Source organism: Calonectris borealis, chromosome 8, assembly GCF_964195595.1.
Source record: "Calonectris borealis chromosome 8, bCalBor7.hap1.2, whole genome shotgun sequence".
In the NCBI taxonomy this organism is placed as follows: Eukaryota; Metazoa; Chordata; class Aves; order Procellariiformes; family Procellariidae; genus Calonectris; species Calonectris borealis.
Genome location: NC_134319.1, coordinates 16,536,812 through 16,555,579, shown reverse-complemented (window position 1 = coordinate 16,555,579; position 18,768 = coordinate 16,536,812). Strand labels below are relative to the sequence as shown.

The 18,768-nt window shown below is 43.6% G+C and overlaps 1 protein-coding gene and 1 long non-coding RNA gene across 3 annotated transcripts; one reads left to right on the top strand and one right to left on the bottom strand.

The window, feature by feature from the left end:
* Positions 1-2,364: 2,364 nt before the first annotated feature.
* SAMD13 (sterile alpha motif domain containing 13) lies at positions 2,365-17,048 on the bottom strand. 2 transcript variants are annotated; one of them, XM_075156135.1, is made up of 4 exons: positions 17,018-17,048; positions 13,360-13,444; positions 9,136-9,247; positions 2,365-3,803 (listed from the first exon to the last, which is right to left on the bottom strand). In XM_075156135.1, the coding sequence occupies exons 1-4, from the start codon at positions 17,037-17,039 to the stop codon at positions 3,660-3,662; spliced, it is 363 nt and encodes a 120-aa protein (XP_075012236.1). In that variant the 5' UTR covers positions 17,040-17,048; the 3' UTR covers positions 2,365-3,659. The 2 variants fall into 2 exon arrangements, with proteins under 2 accessions (XP_075012236.1, XP_075012237.1); XM_075156136.1 differs by lacking the exon at positions 17,018-17,048 and adding an exon at positions 14,859-14,957.
* LOC142084907 (uncharacterized) lies at positions 15,280-16,546 on the top strand. The gene is made up of 4 exons (XR_012674480.1): positions 15,280-15,545; positions 15,629-15,807; positions 16,139-16,228; positions 16,388-16,546. It is a non-coding gene; the product is annotated as an uncharacterized LOC142084907 (long non-coding RNA).
* Positions 17,049-18,768: the final 1,720 nt, after the last annotated feature.

Genomic DNA, 18,768 nt, shown 5'->3' with positions numbered 1-18,768 from the left:
CTCTCGACCAGTGTCCTGAGCAGCAAGCAGACAGAACAATTTTTTCTGGGTTGAGAAAGTGACCTTGGTGGACAGGCACAGCAACAGCCTCCATACTTTGCCGACAGCTGCCTTATATGTGCTTTGTATGTGGTACTTGGCACTATATTTGGATGCAAAGAGAACATGCTACGCATTGTGTATCTACAGCTTGAGAGAGCGAACATCAGAGCTGATGAAGAACACCAATATATATTTCACAACCATCATACCAAAAAAGGAATACTGTAATGCTTTCAAATAATTTTTAAAAGTGCTACAAAAGATTCTGACAGATGTGCACTAGTGGTATTATGAAAAGGGTAAGAGCAGGGACAGGGAAGAGGATGGAGAGGGAATAGGAGGACCTTGGCTGCAGCACATCTCTCTGTTCTTGTGCTGTTTGGCAGCGGGGCAGGGCAGCTGACTGCTGCTTTGCTCCTTAAAGCTGCCTCTAGGAGAAGGAGGCCACTCTCTAAATTGCTGTTTCAGTGTGAAAGCAAGGAGATCTGCAGCACTGAGACCATCGTCCCTCTCACACCCGGTATCAGCTGAGCAGTTGGACACCTGGCAGCTTAACCGCCACCCAAAGCAGGGGAAGGGCTTTTAAGGAAGAGGGACTCTCCTAGCTGCAGGCACGTTAAGGGCATGTTATAAACTGGATTCCTGCATAGCTCTGAGACTCTCAGAACTGCAGCATTGACATGATATCCAGTTATGCCCATCAGTCGCTTCCTCATCTCAACAGCAGCTGTGTTTTCGGCAAGAGGAATAGTAGCTAAAAATAATCTGGCTCCGACTTCCTCTTTCAAACCCTCCAGTCTCTTTCAAAAAGATTTTTTGTTCTCCCATAAACAGCAAGGAGAATGTAACAGACAAAAACCAGAACGGTCACCTGCACAAAGAGAACAGCAGCATTAGAAAGCTTAGAGAACAGTAGGAAACTACAATAAAGATCAGGGACAGTAAAAAGAAATTGTTACAGTTCTGAGTAACATCCTCCAAATTCCCTTTCACACTTCCAGCGAGCTTTCTGTTCGGCCTCTACTTGCATGAACCAGTTAGCGGTGCTGATCAAAAGGGGAATACAATCTGGATGTTTCTGAATGCAATTCATTTGCTCATTAAAACATGTTAAAAGAAAGCACAGTGCTCAGTAATCACCAAATGAGCTCTCATGGCTGTAGAGTGGAGATTTTTACTCCCTGATGGAATAAATATGTTTTACTTTTAATTCTGTGTCATCCATAGATCTACAAAATGTGTCAATCCCACTCCAAACACGCAAATAGAGAAAAAGAGAATATTCAATTCATCCTTCAGTAACATAACACTATGTATTCTACTCCAACAATAATTCTACATACACAGGGCTGGTAGGCATCTCCGAACTGCTACAGGCAGCTGCTTCACATAATCCTTTTCATAAACATACCTACTTTTATATTAAAATATTTAGGAGTTTCATGTATAATTTTTCAATTGCAACCTATAATTAGCTTGATACAGACTGTACCTGAAAACTCCCCAAGGGAGGGATAATGCTCTCTATTTGAATCTAGTCTTCCAGAAGATCCCTACTCCCAGTAGGTATCTCTGAACGCTACCAAACTATAAATAAAATCATAAGCAGAATTCAGACTGTGACTTACAAACCTGCTGCTAACAGACCGATACCTGAAGTGAGCACAGTACAAGGGAGAGAAAGAGAAATGGTGAATACATCCCTGCCTCCTATAATGTGTCTCAAATTACAAATAAATATATTGTACAATGTAAAGGCTAGAAAGTATACAAGAAAGCATGCTGCTGTATAGTTTATGTATTATACCATATACTGTGAGCTTTACCTACAGCACACCTATTAATGTGGCTTTATCTTCTCTCAAATCTCAACACCAGAAACCATAAGCAACTCTCCTGGCACTGTAGCATCGACATCCACCTTGCACTCACCTTGCGCTCGGCCAAGTCAGAAGTGAAGGCAGGGCCACCACCTAGGCAGGAGTCCTGTCCCCACTAGCTGGAAAGCACCACTCTCTCTTACCTTCTCCCTTCTCAGTTGCACCCCTTCACCATTTCCTCCCACACCATCTCCTCTTTCACCACACTTTCCTGCTTATTTCCTTCTTCCCCGTTCCTTTGCTCAGCCTCACTGATGCAACCCCACATCCGGGGGGTTTACCCAATTCCGGGGGTAATCACAAAGCTCTCTGGGCCAAAGAAGATGGTGAGCCCAGACAATGCTTAGCACCATCTGTGGGCTGTCTCCTAGGTGTTCTGGAGTAAATCACCCTGCTGTACCAGGGCCAGCACAGCGCCTCTGCACCACTGACAGCTCTGGAAAGGGGTAGGAGAAGCACAGATGTTACTGGTGAACTGTGACCAGGGCTTCAAATTTTCTCCTTCAGCAGTACATTAACACTTGATAAGAAAAAGCAAAAATAATGAAATCTTCAAATATCTTGGTAGGTGCTATTAAAAGTAATCACAAGAACATAGAATATTAAGTAGGTTTTGGTACCTTTTTAATGGGAAAATGGAGGAAAACAGGAGCTCCAATATACCACGACAAAGAAACAGAGAAAGTAAAAGATCTGTAAAGTAAACTGAAATCCAAACATAAGCAATGCTTTATTGGGATATAGCAAGCAACCTATCAAATAGGGAACTGGTACAAACAGATTGAACAAGACTCTCTTTTAACAGAGATGTATGGTGATGAGACAGCTTCTTTCAGTTTTTAAAACAAGTATTCAAACCGTTAAGTAAAGCATTAAAAAAAAAAAAAATCAACCATTACAACACCAACGACAGACAATAATAAAAATGTGCAGAATTTTACTCTTTTTACAAATTTCTGCATAATGTAGAAAACAAGTTATCATAAATTAAAAAAAGGAATAAAATGAAGGGTTTTTTTGTTTTGCAAAGCAACACAAACTTTTTAAAACCAACTATACTTTACATAGAACTACTATTAAAAACAGGTGAAAACAAGCTGAAAATTTAAAGGACAGCAAAAAATACACAACCCAGTTTCACCTGTCAGCAACGCCTTCTGCTATCGAAGGGGTTATGTTAGTTGTATGTACAGCTTTAAACATTGCAGCATACCATGAGTAAACCTTAATAAGGTCAAAATAGGACCCTCTGCAAAAAAGGGTGAGTTGGCAAGCGTCAGTCCCATCTTAAAATTATAAGTAATAATTTTAGTAGGTCTTTAATGTAAACCAAAACCTACTTTAATCGGTTTCTCTCTCCCAAAGATGCATGTAAACTTTATTTGGGGTTTTTTTTTTTTTTGGTATTTTAGTTCATGAAATCAAGAACATGTCTGGCTCAAAAATGAGAATGACATACCTCCCTTTTGTTCTTGATACAGTGATGTAGCTATCTCAACATGCTCATTGACAATTCCTAAAAGAGAAAATCATTATGTACTATGTAAAAAATACACACCACCTCTCTCAGTTCAGAGTCAGTATATAGTACATTGCCAACTCTATCCAATAGGATATATATTGTAATTTGGTTTAAATTCTTAATAGATAAATTCTCTCTTTACAAAGTTCCATCACATGAAACCAAATTGCTTATTTTTTGTTTGAGGCACAGCATGACCCCAATTAAACAATTCGCTATAAAGAGTTGTTCTTTAGATGTTGTGTCTGTAGAGGTTTTACGTGATATTCATAGATTTTCAGCGCAGGCCCCAGTTTTAATGAAAGTCCAGTCAGTACATCATTTCTTGTCATCAACAGTAATGATTTGCCATCAATTTCCTATAAGAAGAATTAAAGAGTTGATAAAGACAAATGTACAAATCTAACAGATGAGAACAGTCATGCAACAAATGGAAGACTACTTCAGAGGATCAATGAGAAAAGAAATAGTAGCCTTTATTTTCCTGAAACTATATTTATAGCTGCTAAATTCTGCTGTCTGCTTTTCAAGTGCTTACCTGTGCTGACTAAGGCATAAATACTATTTAGTCAAGCACAAAACCCAAATGAGCCTAATTTCAAAACTCCCTCCTTGTAAATCTGTTTCAAATTAATAGGTACATGTGCAGATTGCCTAATTATCAGCCATTAAGGGAAGGATACTCTTAAGAAGGCGGCTTATGAAGTGCATTTCAGAAGAATAACCATTGACAGCATTAAGCAAGTTTGGACTAGTCAGTATCTGCTAATAACTTCAGGCGCCTTCCTTAAAAGGCCAACCTTCCCATGCTTCCTGCGGGGCAGGCGAGGAAGACTCCTGCAAGCAGAAATTTTAGAAGGGCTAACTGTGGAGCTCAACACTCTGAGGGAACTTCTCTTCCTCCACTTAACAACGGAAGAGGCTAAAAGCAGCAACTTCCCAGCTTAGGTCTCAAGAACCTCTACTTGTTCCTGCTTAAAATCCTCAGTCACAGAAACTTGTTTGTTTTTTCTCTCAAACCTTGGCTTTCTGACCTATTTAAATTAGCCATCCTGTAGGCTTTGGGTTTTTTTTCACCTCAAAACCTTGTTGTATGTTTGAAAACTACCTGTAAATGATTTTTCAAAGGTCAAAATGGAAAAGAAAGAATCCCCATCTCTCAACTCCTGTTTTAGACATGGGATCATCCTTTTCTTTACACATTCCTACAGTTCAATCACACTACACTACTCAGGAAACAGGAGCTGCACCTACACAACAATGCATTGACTGGTGTCTCACAACACAGCCAGACCTCCCGAGGTCCTCATAGCCCAAAGAAGTATATAGCTTTATGGCATTCTCCTGCACTGGACTTCACTCTGCTGTTGCATTCTTTTTTACTTTTAGTAAAAAAAACACTATTAAATGTTGAATTTGTTATCAATAGCCAACAACCAGTTCAAATGCTTGCATATATTGTTGTTGTCCATGACAATATAGTGCCAAAATTTTGTATTTTTATAAATATTATAAACATCACACATCGATTTATCCCACTGCAGCATCTTCTTTAGAAATATTAAATGTTGTCTTGGAAATGTCAGAGATCCCGCCCTTGATTACAACTCAACGTGAAAAGAGGAAGACTTATATTAGAGTTCAGCATGAATTTGTCCAGACTGATCTCTTATGATTTGACAAAGTTTATAAATAGAAAATACATGGACAAACCACAACATAGTCAAAGATCAGCTGAAAGTGGAATTTCTTTAAAATCTCCCCAAGAGATATGACTGCTAATACCTCAGAGGAGCGCAATGTAACTATTTCTAAAACAAAAAGGTTTCCAGTAACTTTTTATCCAATTATAGCAGGTGCCTCTTTCCAATTACTGTTGAGAATGTTAATGGTTAAAACGAGTTTCTATTCTCTCTTTTCCATTTGTCACAATTCTTTCTGTGGGAATTTTGACACCAGTGAGTATTCTGCTCATTGCTATGACTGATCTGAAGTTGCCTTTTCTGCTGCTGTTCAACAATGGAGGAAGAACAGCCTCCAGCTTGGTAGGATCCAAATGAAGTAAATCCAGCACCTGGAACAGGAGAAACTCCAAGAATAGGAAAAAAGCATCTATTCCTTTCCATTCTTCTTCCACAGGGTTCCCCGTGGATTCTAAAAATGTTGGTAACTACTAACGCTTTCATTGAATAGAAAACTGATTCTCTAAACATGTCTGGGTAGAAATGAGTGATTATGTATTCAGAATTCAAGTGTTTTCTATCTTTCTGTGTATTGTAAGCTTTACCTCTTCCACTTCTTTTTAGTTTTCCACTTAAACCTGCTTCTGTAGATTTATCATAGTCATTCTGGTTTTTGGCACCAGGTAAGATTTTGTATGCTTTGGTGACTTCTCTGAATTTCTTCTCTGCTACTTCTCTATTTTCTGGATTTTTTTCGGGACGCAACTTCAATGCCAGCTTTCGGTATGCGTTTTTAATGTCATCTGCAGAGGCACCCCTCTGCACCACTAGAGCTAATAGTAATTCCCCACTGTGCCAGGATGACCTCAGCAGCAATATGACATTGTCTTCAGCAAATAACCAGAGGACCAGTTAAGCTTCAAGTTCTCCCAGCGCTCTTTCTGCTCTTTCTCCAAGTGACTGAGAACTGCAAAGTTTTACAGCACAGCTAACATGAAAGCACGGCAGCCAGCATGCCCACATGCTTCTCCATGCCATGGCTCTGCTAGTAAGCAGCAGCGGACACAAGCTAGCATCAAACCCGTTTCCCTTCTGGTAAGCCATTGCAACGAGGCCAGCAAACTACCATTGGGTTACTTGGGCTTATCTGGCTATTGCAATACTAACAGTTAAGAAGCTACATGGGCAATAACAAAGGTCAGGCATAGCACTAGCATGTCTCGAGACATGGCAAACAGCTTCAGTCTTCGAGTGAGCCACAGCCTCCTGTGCTCCCAGGGCTCCAAGAGAAAGCTCAGCCACGTACTGGCAGGCAGCAGTTCTTTGAAGGTGTTCACACCCTCATCGTGCATCTGGTCTGCCTCTCTCTTTAGTTATCCTGTGCCTCCAACTTCTTGGTTTGTCTGATTTGCTTGCTGATGTTATGTTTTTCTGTTATTGGGCAACATCTTTCAGTTGAATCTGTTTTCATCAGTGAGCTCTTTTGTCTCGCTGACATCAGTGGAACTCCAAGAAGAAATAATGTATAATAATTATACAATCATCACTTCTTACCAGCACTTACAATATAGTTTTAATAAAACATTCTGCAGTCCTTAAAATGACTTCTCATTTTCCTTAAAATGTTGTAAGAAAAATTCAGGTGTTAAAAATTCTTTGAGTCACTTGCTTTGGGGGAGTCCAGAGGTATTCAGATTTGTCAAAAGAAAGTGTGAACTCAGTTACTGTTGTGTAAAAGCTGAATGTAATAATACATCTCATGATTACATTCTGGGCTATGGATGTTTTGTAAGGAAACCATTGTGCTACCCCTGCTGAAGCAGTTCAGTGGAAAACAATTTCCCAGTGTTGTAGGTGAAATGGAATACTTTCCTTTACCATTTACAATCTCGTTCCCCTTCCAGTACATATTCAGGGCAGCAGCAGATCAAATGAATCCAGGTTTCTGGGACCCAGGCAAGCTGCAGTACAAACGGCAGATTCAACAGAAAGATGTTGCCCAATAACAAATGGCAGAGAAAAATGGAGATGTCCAGGTCTGCAGCTGCACGCCTGGTCACTCTATAGAGAGAGGATGGCTAAGGGTTCAAAGTGAACCTGACGGCACTGCCATACCTGGAAGGCCTGGGAGATCCTGGTAACAAATACCGTAAGTACACAGAGTTAAAGCTAGTGGCTAGTAAACAGTGTAGAGGAAACAGACCACCACCACTGGTAAGAGGTTAGGGACAGGGTTGTTCCTGAGGCTGTTCCTGCTGCAGACAGGGAATGGGCTGGCAGAGCTAGCATGGAGAACCAGAGCACTTACTGCTCCTCGTGCTGCTAAGGGAATGGAGGGGGAAGGAAGTGGCAATGACTTCTGCTGTGAGTGTCCGTCTCACATCTCCTGGCCGTACCTTGGTGGCAGCTGTCAGCCTCTCTCTCCAAGGCTTTGGCACAAAGTGAAGTTGGCAGCAGAATCACAGCCACATTTCTGCCCATGGCTGTCCTAGCAGAGCCCTGGCAACACATTGCTAAAAAGCAGCTTACTTCAGCTTTCCTCCTGAAGCCACTTGCCCTCACTGCAGAATACTAATAAAACTTTTACACTCTACTTCTATGCTGCTTTCCACAAGCTGTTGCAAATTGCTTTGCCAAAACTCATGAGTTAGCCTCACCTTGCTGTTGCAAGATCAGTAGTAATTACTGCAGTATTATTGACAAGCCAGCTGAGGTGCAGAGAGGTTAAGATATTTGATGAAAGTCAGAGGCATCTGTCAGTATAAGGAAAAAGCCCCAGAGGCTGCAATTACTTCGCCAGTGTGTTTTTTTAAGCCACATTTCCAGGGCTGTTGAGGAGACATGGATGCTGGTATTAAGGAATGGATACACTTAAACAATTTTTTTGCCTGTTTACCCACCTTCAAATTCTGAAAAATTAGTAGCAGCTGCAGAAAGAGCCTCTCTCTGCACCCTGCCAGAGAATTACCCAACCACCAGGCTTTTCACCCCCAAGAACAAAGAGCTAAATTTAGATACTCTGTTATACTCATCAATTACAATCAGATGGGATTTCACTGTCCAGGTGCTGAAGGTCAGCAAGATTAACCTGGCCAACAGTAACGTTATTTCACGTTAGATGTACAATTTTCCTGAAAAGCTTCCAATAACTTGCACTAGCTCAGTGCCTTGGAAAGTCAAGCCATCTATTTTGATAGTAAATACAAGTGTTGGTAACCAATACCCTGGTAGTCACACGCAAACCTATAGACTTATCAGGGAATGTGCTGAACTGACAATCTGGAGATCTAAGTTCCTTCTCTATGGAACAGGGGGGCTGTAGGCCAAGTAAGCCAGCTTTCCTTTCCCTCCCCACTAATACACCTCAGTGTGCTGATAGGCGAGTTACAAGGGGCCGTGTGACTGTTAAGCTCTTTGCTGATCAAAACTACCAAAAGAAGCCATCCATTAACATCAGCAGTTACAAGGCCCAGAAATGAAGACCCAATCTCTTTCTCAGACTGAGTCCTACAAACATGCTGTTCCTGTGACTAAAAAGATTCTACCCCTTCATTGCCAACTTGTCCTTTCCCTGTTCACTTGCGCTGCCAAGTTCAATGCAACACAGCAGCCCCTTTTTCACCCTGGGTCTTCAAAAGCAACTTGCTTCTTAGGAGCCCTGGATTTGCACAATACACTAACGAAGAAGGGAAATACCATTCACATTTTAAATAACAAGATAGTGAAACTGTGTGGGTTGTATAGGGAGTCCAAGCCAGAAAATTTGTTTCGATTCCGCACCTTTCAGATGACTGTTTTAAACAAACTCCAACCCATTATCAACACCTTGTAGAACAATATTGTTACTCAAAGATCACAGTCCCATGGATTTTCACCCAATAACAGACTCAAATCCCCCCATTAATGTGGGATTTTCACTCCCATTTAACAGCATATAACCAGGTCCATGGCAAAAATGTGTAATGTGAGAAACTGGTGGCAGTCAAAACGTGTTTCCTAACAGATTTACCTGTTCTTGAAAAGCATTGGCTTGTTCTTCAAATCCAGCTGTTCTGAAATAATTCACAACATCGATAACAGCCCAGTCAGCAGGATCCGGAGGTCTCCCATTCTCTACTGAACTGCAAAGTGCAAATCCAGACAAGTAATCACTAAGTGTGTGCAGAGTGTCTGCTGCTTCTTTGTGCACACCCCACGTACATCCCATCTTTCCTTGTTCCTCCAGGAAAAGTATCCTTCAACACACCTCCCCCTGCCCTGATACAGAACAGTCACTCCTGTTCTCTTCCATTTCGAAGACCTGATGCTGGGAACAACTGAGATACCTCTCCCTTCAGAAAAGAAGAAAGTTTATGAATCTTCACATCAGCCAAAGGTAATCAACCAGTCAGGATCTCTTCCTGCAAGTGTGCTGCCTTTGCAGTTGGAGAACAAAGACTACCATGACTGAGGTACCGAATCCCTGTCTTTCAAGACTGCAGCTTGTTTTCAGCTACCACGTACTTATAAAGAATTACAGTATGTGGATTATTCTTTTCCCAGATGAGACTGTGCTTCCTTGTAACATGAGTAGAAACTACTGGAAACCATCTTTACCTTGCAAACCAAAAAAAAAAAAAAAAAAAAAGAAAGGCACCAATGATTGCACTAATTGCTCAATATAGAAAATCTCCCAAAATTGTTTTTGGACTTATCTTTGGACAAATCCACAGACTTAAATCTTATCTTTAAAATAGCTATGAATCTGAGAAAAGATCTGTTAAACACAATCAGAATGAATTCCTTCTGTGACTGACCTCAGGCAATTGCTTTCCACAGTAACAAAACCAACCAATCATTCATATTACTATTCTTCTCCTGCATTTCTTACCCTCAACCTGCCATCACCCTATCTCAGATAACCTTTGTGTACCTGCAAATTCTTGGTAAAAAAGACACACGGTGAGCTTGATTGCCTTTCCTATAGCGATTTAGGAGGATGAAGAGCAAGACATCAAAAGAATGAACAACTTTAACATGTTTCTCCAACTAGAAGTCCCAAAGTTCAGGCCAGACATTTTCCACTGTTCTGCATGGTTAACCATAATGCTAATGAAGAAATATCGAAAATGTACAGATCAGGGCAGATGTCAGAATCCTGTCCCTTTCAGGTCCTGAAGCTTAGAGGTAAGACTTTGATTTTCAACAGCACCAGCTGGAAAAGAAACGCAGATTATACTCTCCTGACAACATTTTTGTTCTGTCCTTCAAATTTTGATTTTCCAACTGTCACCACCTCTGTCTTGCCTAGACTTATACGTCTTTCAGCAAAATAACTGACTGAATCACGGGCCAACCATTTTTCCAACCAGCCATGAAGAAAAGCAAACAGAATCACATCTACTGCCTCCCATCACTGTTTCTACAACATTCTCATTTCTACAACTAGCTGAGCGCTGGGAAGGAGGACTCGTGAACACAATGATTTTTGCTTCTCCCCTAACTCTTGGAATGTACCTGTCAATATGACAACAAAACTCTGACCCCAGAGACTCACACTGCAACGCCGATATCACACTGTATGCTGCACTTGGCCTTCTAAAAGCAGTTTCGTTCACTTATCACATGGAATATACACATATCTCAGAGCAATGAGCAAAGGGCCAGCGTTTCTTACTTTTGCTCATCAAGTAATGACTTCATGAATCGCTTCACTGATTGTGATTACATAGAAAGGCAACACTCAGCAAAATTGAAAATGAGACTATCTGGCCTTATCAGAGCTGCACTTTTTTTTTAACTCAAAGAATGCCTTTCAATTAAGATTTTTGGTGTTGTGCACATTCTGAGGCTTAAGAAGTAAAATGTGAAAAGCACCACACAAAACCTACACATATCTGTAAAAGCAGCACTTGAAGAATTATATTTAAATCTCTGCATTTTCCCTAAGACATAGACTATCACTTTCAATGACTCATCTTCTACTTAAAATTAAAAATAAACAAACAAAACCCCAACAACTCAGTATTTAAAAAAAAAAAAAAAAAAAATCCTAAAATTGAATTTAATTCTCCCGAAGAGCAAATAAAAGATTCAATCTGTAAAAATACCTCCTAACTGTATAAAGTGTTTTGCTTACTTCCCAAAACACTTTAATTTCAAACTAAATATGGTCCCAAACCCTCCTTCTCACAATTTTGTATTTCAGCCCAGGTGCATTAGTTCTTCATGTAGCTCTTCTTTTACCGCTAGGGAACTACAACTTGGTCCAGGCCCAGCTGCAATGACTTCAGGAGCTCTACCTAAGCACAGGAAATAATTGCAAGTTCCTGCCTTAAAGAATAGCATCATGCTGGACCTCAAATGGAGCCAATTTCCACAGCTACAGCTGCAGAAGACTCAAAGGCATGTGGCAGACTGTTGGAGGCTGGCTGGATTTTAACCCACTACCCACACAGATGCTCATTTGGCTTAACAGTATCCTTCTTGCCCTGCTGTTGCACATGGCTCTATTCTTTAGATAAGAAAAGGGAATATGTAACAGCCATGGCTTAGCCATACAGTGGTTTATGCCAGACATACTGGATGTTGTAAAATCTTAAGAGGACTGGCATTTTAGGCTTTGTAACAAGATACTAGATGCATCGATACTGAGTAAAGATTAGGCTTGTCTGCTTTTCACCACTGTCCCTGTGCCTTTATTGCCATCATGTGGCAGAAGCAGCAAGGCCTGAAAGGATATAGCTGTGAACAGATTTTATCCAAGGTATTTATAACCACTTCAAGAAAGTCCCAAATACTTTCTTTGTAGATATGCGCACATACATACTGTATACATTCCATTTAGAAACCACAGCTCCTGATCAGTTTAATTACAATCCCCATTAGTTTTAAAAAGCCACCTTCACAATTAGTAGTTGAACCTATATCCCCCTTTAAGCCTCAGGGGAAAATGATTAAATGCAAACTATCCTTGCTTTGACTGCCTCCCTTCTGCCCCCCACCACGGAGTCCTCATTGTAGATGCAAGACTGCCAAATGAAGGTGGCTTCTGAGGCACATACATGGTATAATCTATTCATAGTTGCTGAACAGGGAAATGCATTTTATGTTGGTGTGGTATAACCAATGTCTCAAATGAAGGGGGAGCATGCTGATTTTAATGGCTACCGTCAGATCTTTTGATGCTATGTCATAATCAGGTGTTTTATCAGCATCCTGAAGTGACCATTATTATTATTTATATTACTCTAGTGCCTGGGAGCCTAAGCATTGTCAAGTTCTCTTGGAAAACTTTTCTTATGGCAAAGAGGCCTGAAGGAGAAGAATGAGGTGCGGCATTACAGAAGTGTTGCAGTTTGAGAGAACAGACTAAGAACTCTCTCTAGTACCTTTCTTTTTGTGTTTGGTTTTTTTTTTTTTTTAAAAATATATCTATATATGTATATATCTTTCTCAGCTTCTATAACCCTAAAGCAGCAAGGCCAAGTTTTTCCACACAGAACTCCACTTCTCAGATCATAATTTCATTCAGAATTGCTAGTCCTAATCTAAGAATTGCTGACCTTTAAGGATATGGAAATGCTTCCAAAACACTTCCTATCCCTTCGCCTGCAGTCTACCACACTAAAGAAAATTGTAGAGCAGTGCACACCATACCTCTGTCTTATTCCCACCCAAGGTCTGAAGTAAAAACCCAGTAGTTTAGGGCTTCTCCAGCAAACTGCTTAAAATATCTGTTCCAGAAGAGAACTGACACCAAACACATATGCTGCTGCTACTACTTCTCAGCTCTAGATGGCTGGGCAGTTAGCAGAGAAGGGTGTATGTCTTGCTGAAAGAGACAGAGAGGAGACTTCCACACAGGACACTTCTCACCATCAGGCACCGGTTCTGCAAAAGCCACTAGCAGCCAGGTAAGCAGAGGTAGAGTATTGGTTACAGTGCTACCACTTGCTTTAGTCTCTGGTTGAGAGGAGAAATCAACAGAGAAGGTATACCCCTAACTTAAGTTACTAGCTTCTGCATCTCTCCATTGCTATACAGTCCTCCCACATATCACTTTTAATCTATTCAGTGCCCGAGACTCTTCTATTTCGAAGTTGAAATACAATAAAAGTAATTGAGAACAGGGAAGGTTTGCAATGAGCAAAGATGGAGGTGCCCACCCTCGCCAACTGCATTAAGTCAAAGGAAAACTACAATCAAAATCCATGTGCTGTTTACATAAACTGAACACTATGGATTCACTTACTTTTTGACATCCAGAGAGCCATTTTCCTTGTTTTCCATGTCAACAGTTAGCATGGGGAGGATAGAGGTTTCTTTTACTTCAGCAACTGATCGATAGGGGGGAAAAAAGCTGTGTTTAATTATTGGCAGTATGAAAAGAGCAACATAATGTAACAGAAACAAGCATTCTACAGGGACACAACCATGTTTCCACCTAGAGCAAATGTGCTGTCAAAGACTGCTTTCCTCAGAAGCCTGGCAAAGCTGGTAACAGCTAATGAACTACGAAAAGTTGACCTGTGCTTCAAACACAAGAAATATTTCATGCCTGAAAATCAAGGAAGGTCATGTTACATTTGATCCTTTTTGAAATTAATAAAATTTTGATCAAACTATATATCCATACACGTAGAGACTGACCTGCAATACACAGCTAGATGTCAAGAGGGCTTATTATGCCTTCATCCACCCTGCTATACAGAGGATCCAAATAGACGTATGATCTTACCCCTAGCGAGGTTTTGAAACTCATAGCCTTGTTTTACAAATGGGGAATCTGGAATACAGATGAGCACAAAGTGACTTATACCCAACTCACACATAAAGCTGGTAAGCAGAATTACTAATTGAGACCAAACTCCCAAGGCCTAAATCAGTATCTTATCCATAAGGCCATCCTTCGTGCACTAGCACAGCTTCTTCTATAGGTATGGTATACTGAACTCTGAAAAGGAAAGGAGCATACGAAGGACACAGGAGAAAATCCAGTTTGTTTCCCTCCTCGCAGCATGCTGGAGTACTTTCAATACACAGCTTTTTCTACCACTCCACGGAACATGCAGAAATGACCCAAGCCTTTTCTTTCTGTTCTCAAGTAAGCCATTTCTATTTCAGAGAGCACCAAAGAACTGACCAAGGACTCAGGATGTTCTTGCTGTAGCATTAATGGATGCCAGTGAAATGTCAGAGAGCTCTGGGAAGTACAGAATAGGGAAATCACGCTCTTGAGCTAAAACTTTGCAAAACCAGAGGATAGCAATTAATAGCGCTGTTAAAAAAAAAAAAGAAAAAAGACCCTTTATTATACAGCTAGCAGCGTGGAAAGCACCAAGAAAATAGTAACAAACTAACCGAAAAGATGCTTCTTCCTGTACCGCTGACCAAATAACTCAACGCATTCCCTCAAATCACTTCTTGGTTCACCTGAGGTGATTGCAAAACGACAACCGCACCAGCCTATCTGCGGAAGGTCCCCTCGCCCCGGCCGCGCAGGACCCGGCAGCCACCCCGGGCTCGGGGCAGGGCACCTTCTGCGGAGCCCACGGCCCCGCGCCGCCGCCCGGCGTCGGGGGGCTCCCGGGGCTCCCCTTCCCCCGCGGCGGGCGAGGAGACGGCTCCGCCGGGACTGTGTGACACGCGTTCACCATTTTACAAGCATCTCGAAACCGTTCGCCAGGCAGCACTGCACCACATTGTCATTTTTTGGCTGGGGGCGGGGGGAAGTAAGACAGAAAAACCTACCTACGAGCAACTAAACCAAAGCATTGCTACAGGCTGCTCCGGAGCGGCGGAGCCCCGGCTCCCGCCCCCCCCGCCGGCAGCGGGGCGCTCTGAGGCGGCTCAGTTTGACACCGGGCAGCAGCCCCGCCTGGCTCCCGGCCCGCGTGACGCGGCCGCCACACACGGCCCGCACCAACCGCCGCCCGCGTCATGGCGGCCGTTTTAAAGGCGCAGCGCTGCGCCGCCCCCCCCGCGCGGTCGGGGGGCCCGGGGCGCGGCGGGGTCCCCCCGCCTGCTGCCCTGCAGCAGCCGCCTTCCTCGCAAGCGCCCGCACCGCGGAGGCTCGGGAGTGCACCCCGGGAGGTTTGGCGGGCTGGGGGTGGCAGGGGGGAGCGGGGACCGACGCCTCTGGGGAGCGGCTTCCCGCCGGCGGCGCTTACCTGCGGGGCAGCCGCGGGCAGGGCGGCGGCGGCGGCGCCGGGGCGCTGCGGGCACGGGCGGCTGCAAACCCGCCCGCGGCACACGGCCGGAGAGGAGCGCTCAGTGCAAGATTCATGACCTGAGTTTCTTGGGACCTCCTTGTAAATATTTCTCCTCCTCCTCCTACCAAGTGGGGTGTATGTAGTAACGGTAAGGAGGGGGAAGGGGAAAAATCCGCAGATGTTTTCTGAAGGATGCAGTAGCTTCTCCGAGGAAATTTTACACAAGGTGGGAAATAGGAACAGCCAGATCTCGGAAAATTGATAAAGTTGCACAAAATTAATTTCTACAATGAGTTTGTCAACTTGCAGGTGAATAGTAGACACTTGGCTTTCTCTGGAACTGGCGCATCGGCAGGCTCAGGGTGACGGGAGGGAGGAGTGACTAGGGACAGCACCACCGTGCCACCGCCACCGTGCCACCGCCGGGACCGGGGGAGGAGAGGAGATGGAGACGGCGATTCCTGGGGACAGCTACATCTCTTAGTCGTGTAAGCACCATACCTTATTTCTCAAGGAGACCCACAGATACCCTTGGGATTTGCTGTAAGGTACAACTCCAAGTGCCTACAAATGGCTAAGTCTGGCCCACTGGCAATAAAATCTTGCCCGCAGAGATTAATACAAATGTTGGCAAGTTTCTCCAGCAATTGCACTTTTTTTTTTCTTTATTACACTAATTTTTAATTTCTGCTTCCAAATTTCCCTTGATTCAGGATGTTTTCTAATGGCACAGAAGTGTTACATGGATGACACGCTATCAGCACTAGGGAAATTAAGCAAACAATAGCAACCAACCAACATACCCTGCCTTCCCCACAGATGGGCTTTGCAGGCTTCCCCTCAGCACCAGGGCTGCGTCCCAACCACAACTCAGATGCAGTGGCCTTTTAATCATCCTTAACAGCCTGGGTTAGTACAAATTTGTGGGATGTTTTACTCGCAGAATTTCCTTCTGAGTCAAACCCCTCAAATTACACCCTTGCTGTTCGCTGCGGGGCAAGGGGGACATTACAAGCTACCTGGGGGGTTGTACAGAGCCAACTGGTGACTTCAGCCTGATTTCTGCAGAGCAAGTCAAGGCTCCGTGACACACGTGCCAGCCAGCACTGAAGACAGAGCCTGCTGGCCAGCAGAGCGGGCGCGCAGGGCTGTCCCCGGCACCGTGCGTCTGTCTCACTCCCAGAAGCAGCTTACCGCATCCTGGCTGCACTTGTCAACAGAGATCCAAGTCACAAGCACTAAAATCACAGGAAAAGTGCACTTTTGAGCAAAGGACTGTAGGCGTGACTTCCCCAACCATTTCATTTTGCCTGACTTACATGCTGCCAAATAAATAAGCAAAGCTCGCAAAAACTATGCAAATAATGGGACTCGAGTATCGATAGGAGCGTAGAGAACAGAGAGCAGTGGGAGTCCTCACTGCTTTGGATTTTAAATAAGTGCAGATAAAAGTTAAATAGAGTATTAAACATACTGCACCCTAAAGAAAAACACTCTCTACTTCACATCCCAAAGTGTACTGTAAAATGTGGCATATTTGTGTTGGGCAAGTAAGCCGCGCAAGGCAATTCCTTTTTGTCTCTCAAGAAATACGTATTCTAAATGAGGCCATAATGAGTTTTCTGCATCAGCTGGTTTCTAACTTTGGTAATGAACTGACATTTGAGGATACAAATATAAACCAGCTATTTTACTCACACTCTCCCCTTCCTTCCATCATGTTCTTCAATTAATCCTTAGAGCATTCAAAGTGAGGCTCACACAGTGAGTGCGTTCCGTCCAAAAGACCTTGAACAGCAGAGAGAGGAATTTTAAGAAAACGGGCTGTAGGAAAATTCAATGTGGAATATGATCTGTGGTTTGTATTTTCATTCATTGGGGTAAGGTAATTTAATTAAAACGAGATTATGTCTAGAGGGAGACAAAGTAGGAAAGTGAATTAGACTTTTGTTTGACTATTTGCATCCCGCTTCTGGCAAAAAATATTTCCAGGCCACGTAGGGAGCAAAGCGAGACCAGGGTTGGTAGATCCAGGTTAATGGGTCAACCCTGTGTGTTTCTGAACTTCTGCTGTTACTCAAGGAGAAACGCGCAGAAGTCAGCGTAGATATTGGGCGCCAATTGACCCTGTTTTCTGGGTATTGGGAAATGCCAGTTTTCTACTGAAAAGCGATTATTTTTTTTGTCCCTGGAAGCGACAGCAGTACACGAAGACAAAATGCATTGTGCGTGTGGCAAAGGAGAGCGTAGCACCCTGCTAGCTGTGCAGTGGGTACCGAATTTCAGCTCCCCCAGAGCAGAACAGAGCCCTTTAAACCTTTCTTATTCCACTCTCCTGGGTAAAAACATGGTTAAACATGTTCACAGGGAAAGTTAAGTGAGAAAACAATGAGGGACTTTTGCGGTTTCACATTGAGGGAAGCTAGGAAAGCTCCTCTGCGTCGACTAGTCTTATGCAGAGTAGAATGGCTGATATCCCTGTGTAAAAATCACATATTTCTTTGTCACCAACAACTGAACGTTTTAGAGTTACCCCCGGGCACAAAGGCCAGCGCTAGGCGCGCACAGGCGGGCTGTGGAGGCACGCGCCGCCTGCCAGCGGCCCTGGGCGCGAGGCGGCAGTAACGGCCGGCGGGACCGTTACCGCCCGCGCCCCGCCCCGCCAATAGCCGCCCGCCTGGCAGCCGCGGGGCCTGCTGGGAACTGAAGTCCCGCAGGGGCCGCCCGGCCCCGCTCCCTCAGGCCCGCGCACCGGCCCGGCTGCCTGCCGCCCCCTCGTCTCACAGGCACCGGTGGCGAATAGCCTGGGACGCGGCTTTCGAAGCAGCTAGTTGCCGTTGCTAACTGAACCATAGCGTGGAATAAACGCTAGAAGGTGCTGTGCTTTTCCTCGGGGTGTTCAGGGAGACATTTCGGGGCTGGCACTGATCATTTGTGGTTCCTGGCGGCCAGATCGGAAATGCTGCTCACCGTGAGGAAGAAAGTAAACCACAGATAGCCAAAATGCTGAGAGATTTCATCCAAACGTGATTAGCAGCCAAAACCCATCAGCTCCTCTTAATGTGCAGCACTGGCGGCAGGAGAAACGAGCAGGGGACACAGGCTGTTTTTAAGTAATTCTTGTCACAGATGTGGAAGTGACACAGGTTTAAGATGACTGCTTGCCACCCAAACTGAATTTATAGCTATTTCCAGTCTATTAGTAACAGTAGTCTAAAAATCCCTTTTGCATCATTTCCTTCCTAGCAATACAGGACTAAAAAGGGACCTTCCAGGCCATAGAGTTTGATCTCCTGCCATCACAGGCAAACCCTCACATAACCACATCTGCATCTAGTGCTGGTTTTGAGCCCATAAAGAATCTCACCCCACTCGACCAGTCAGAAAGCCTGTGCCAAGCACCCCTTTACTGGTGGTTAAGGACTTCTAATTTACAACTTGAAAAACAC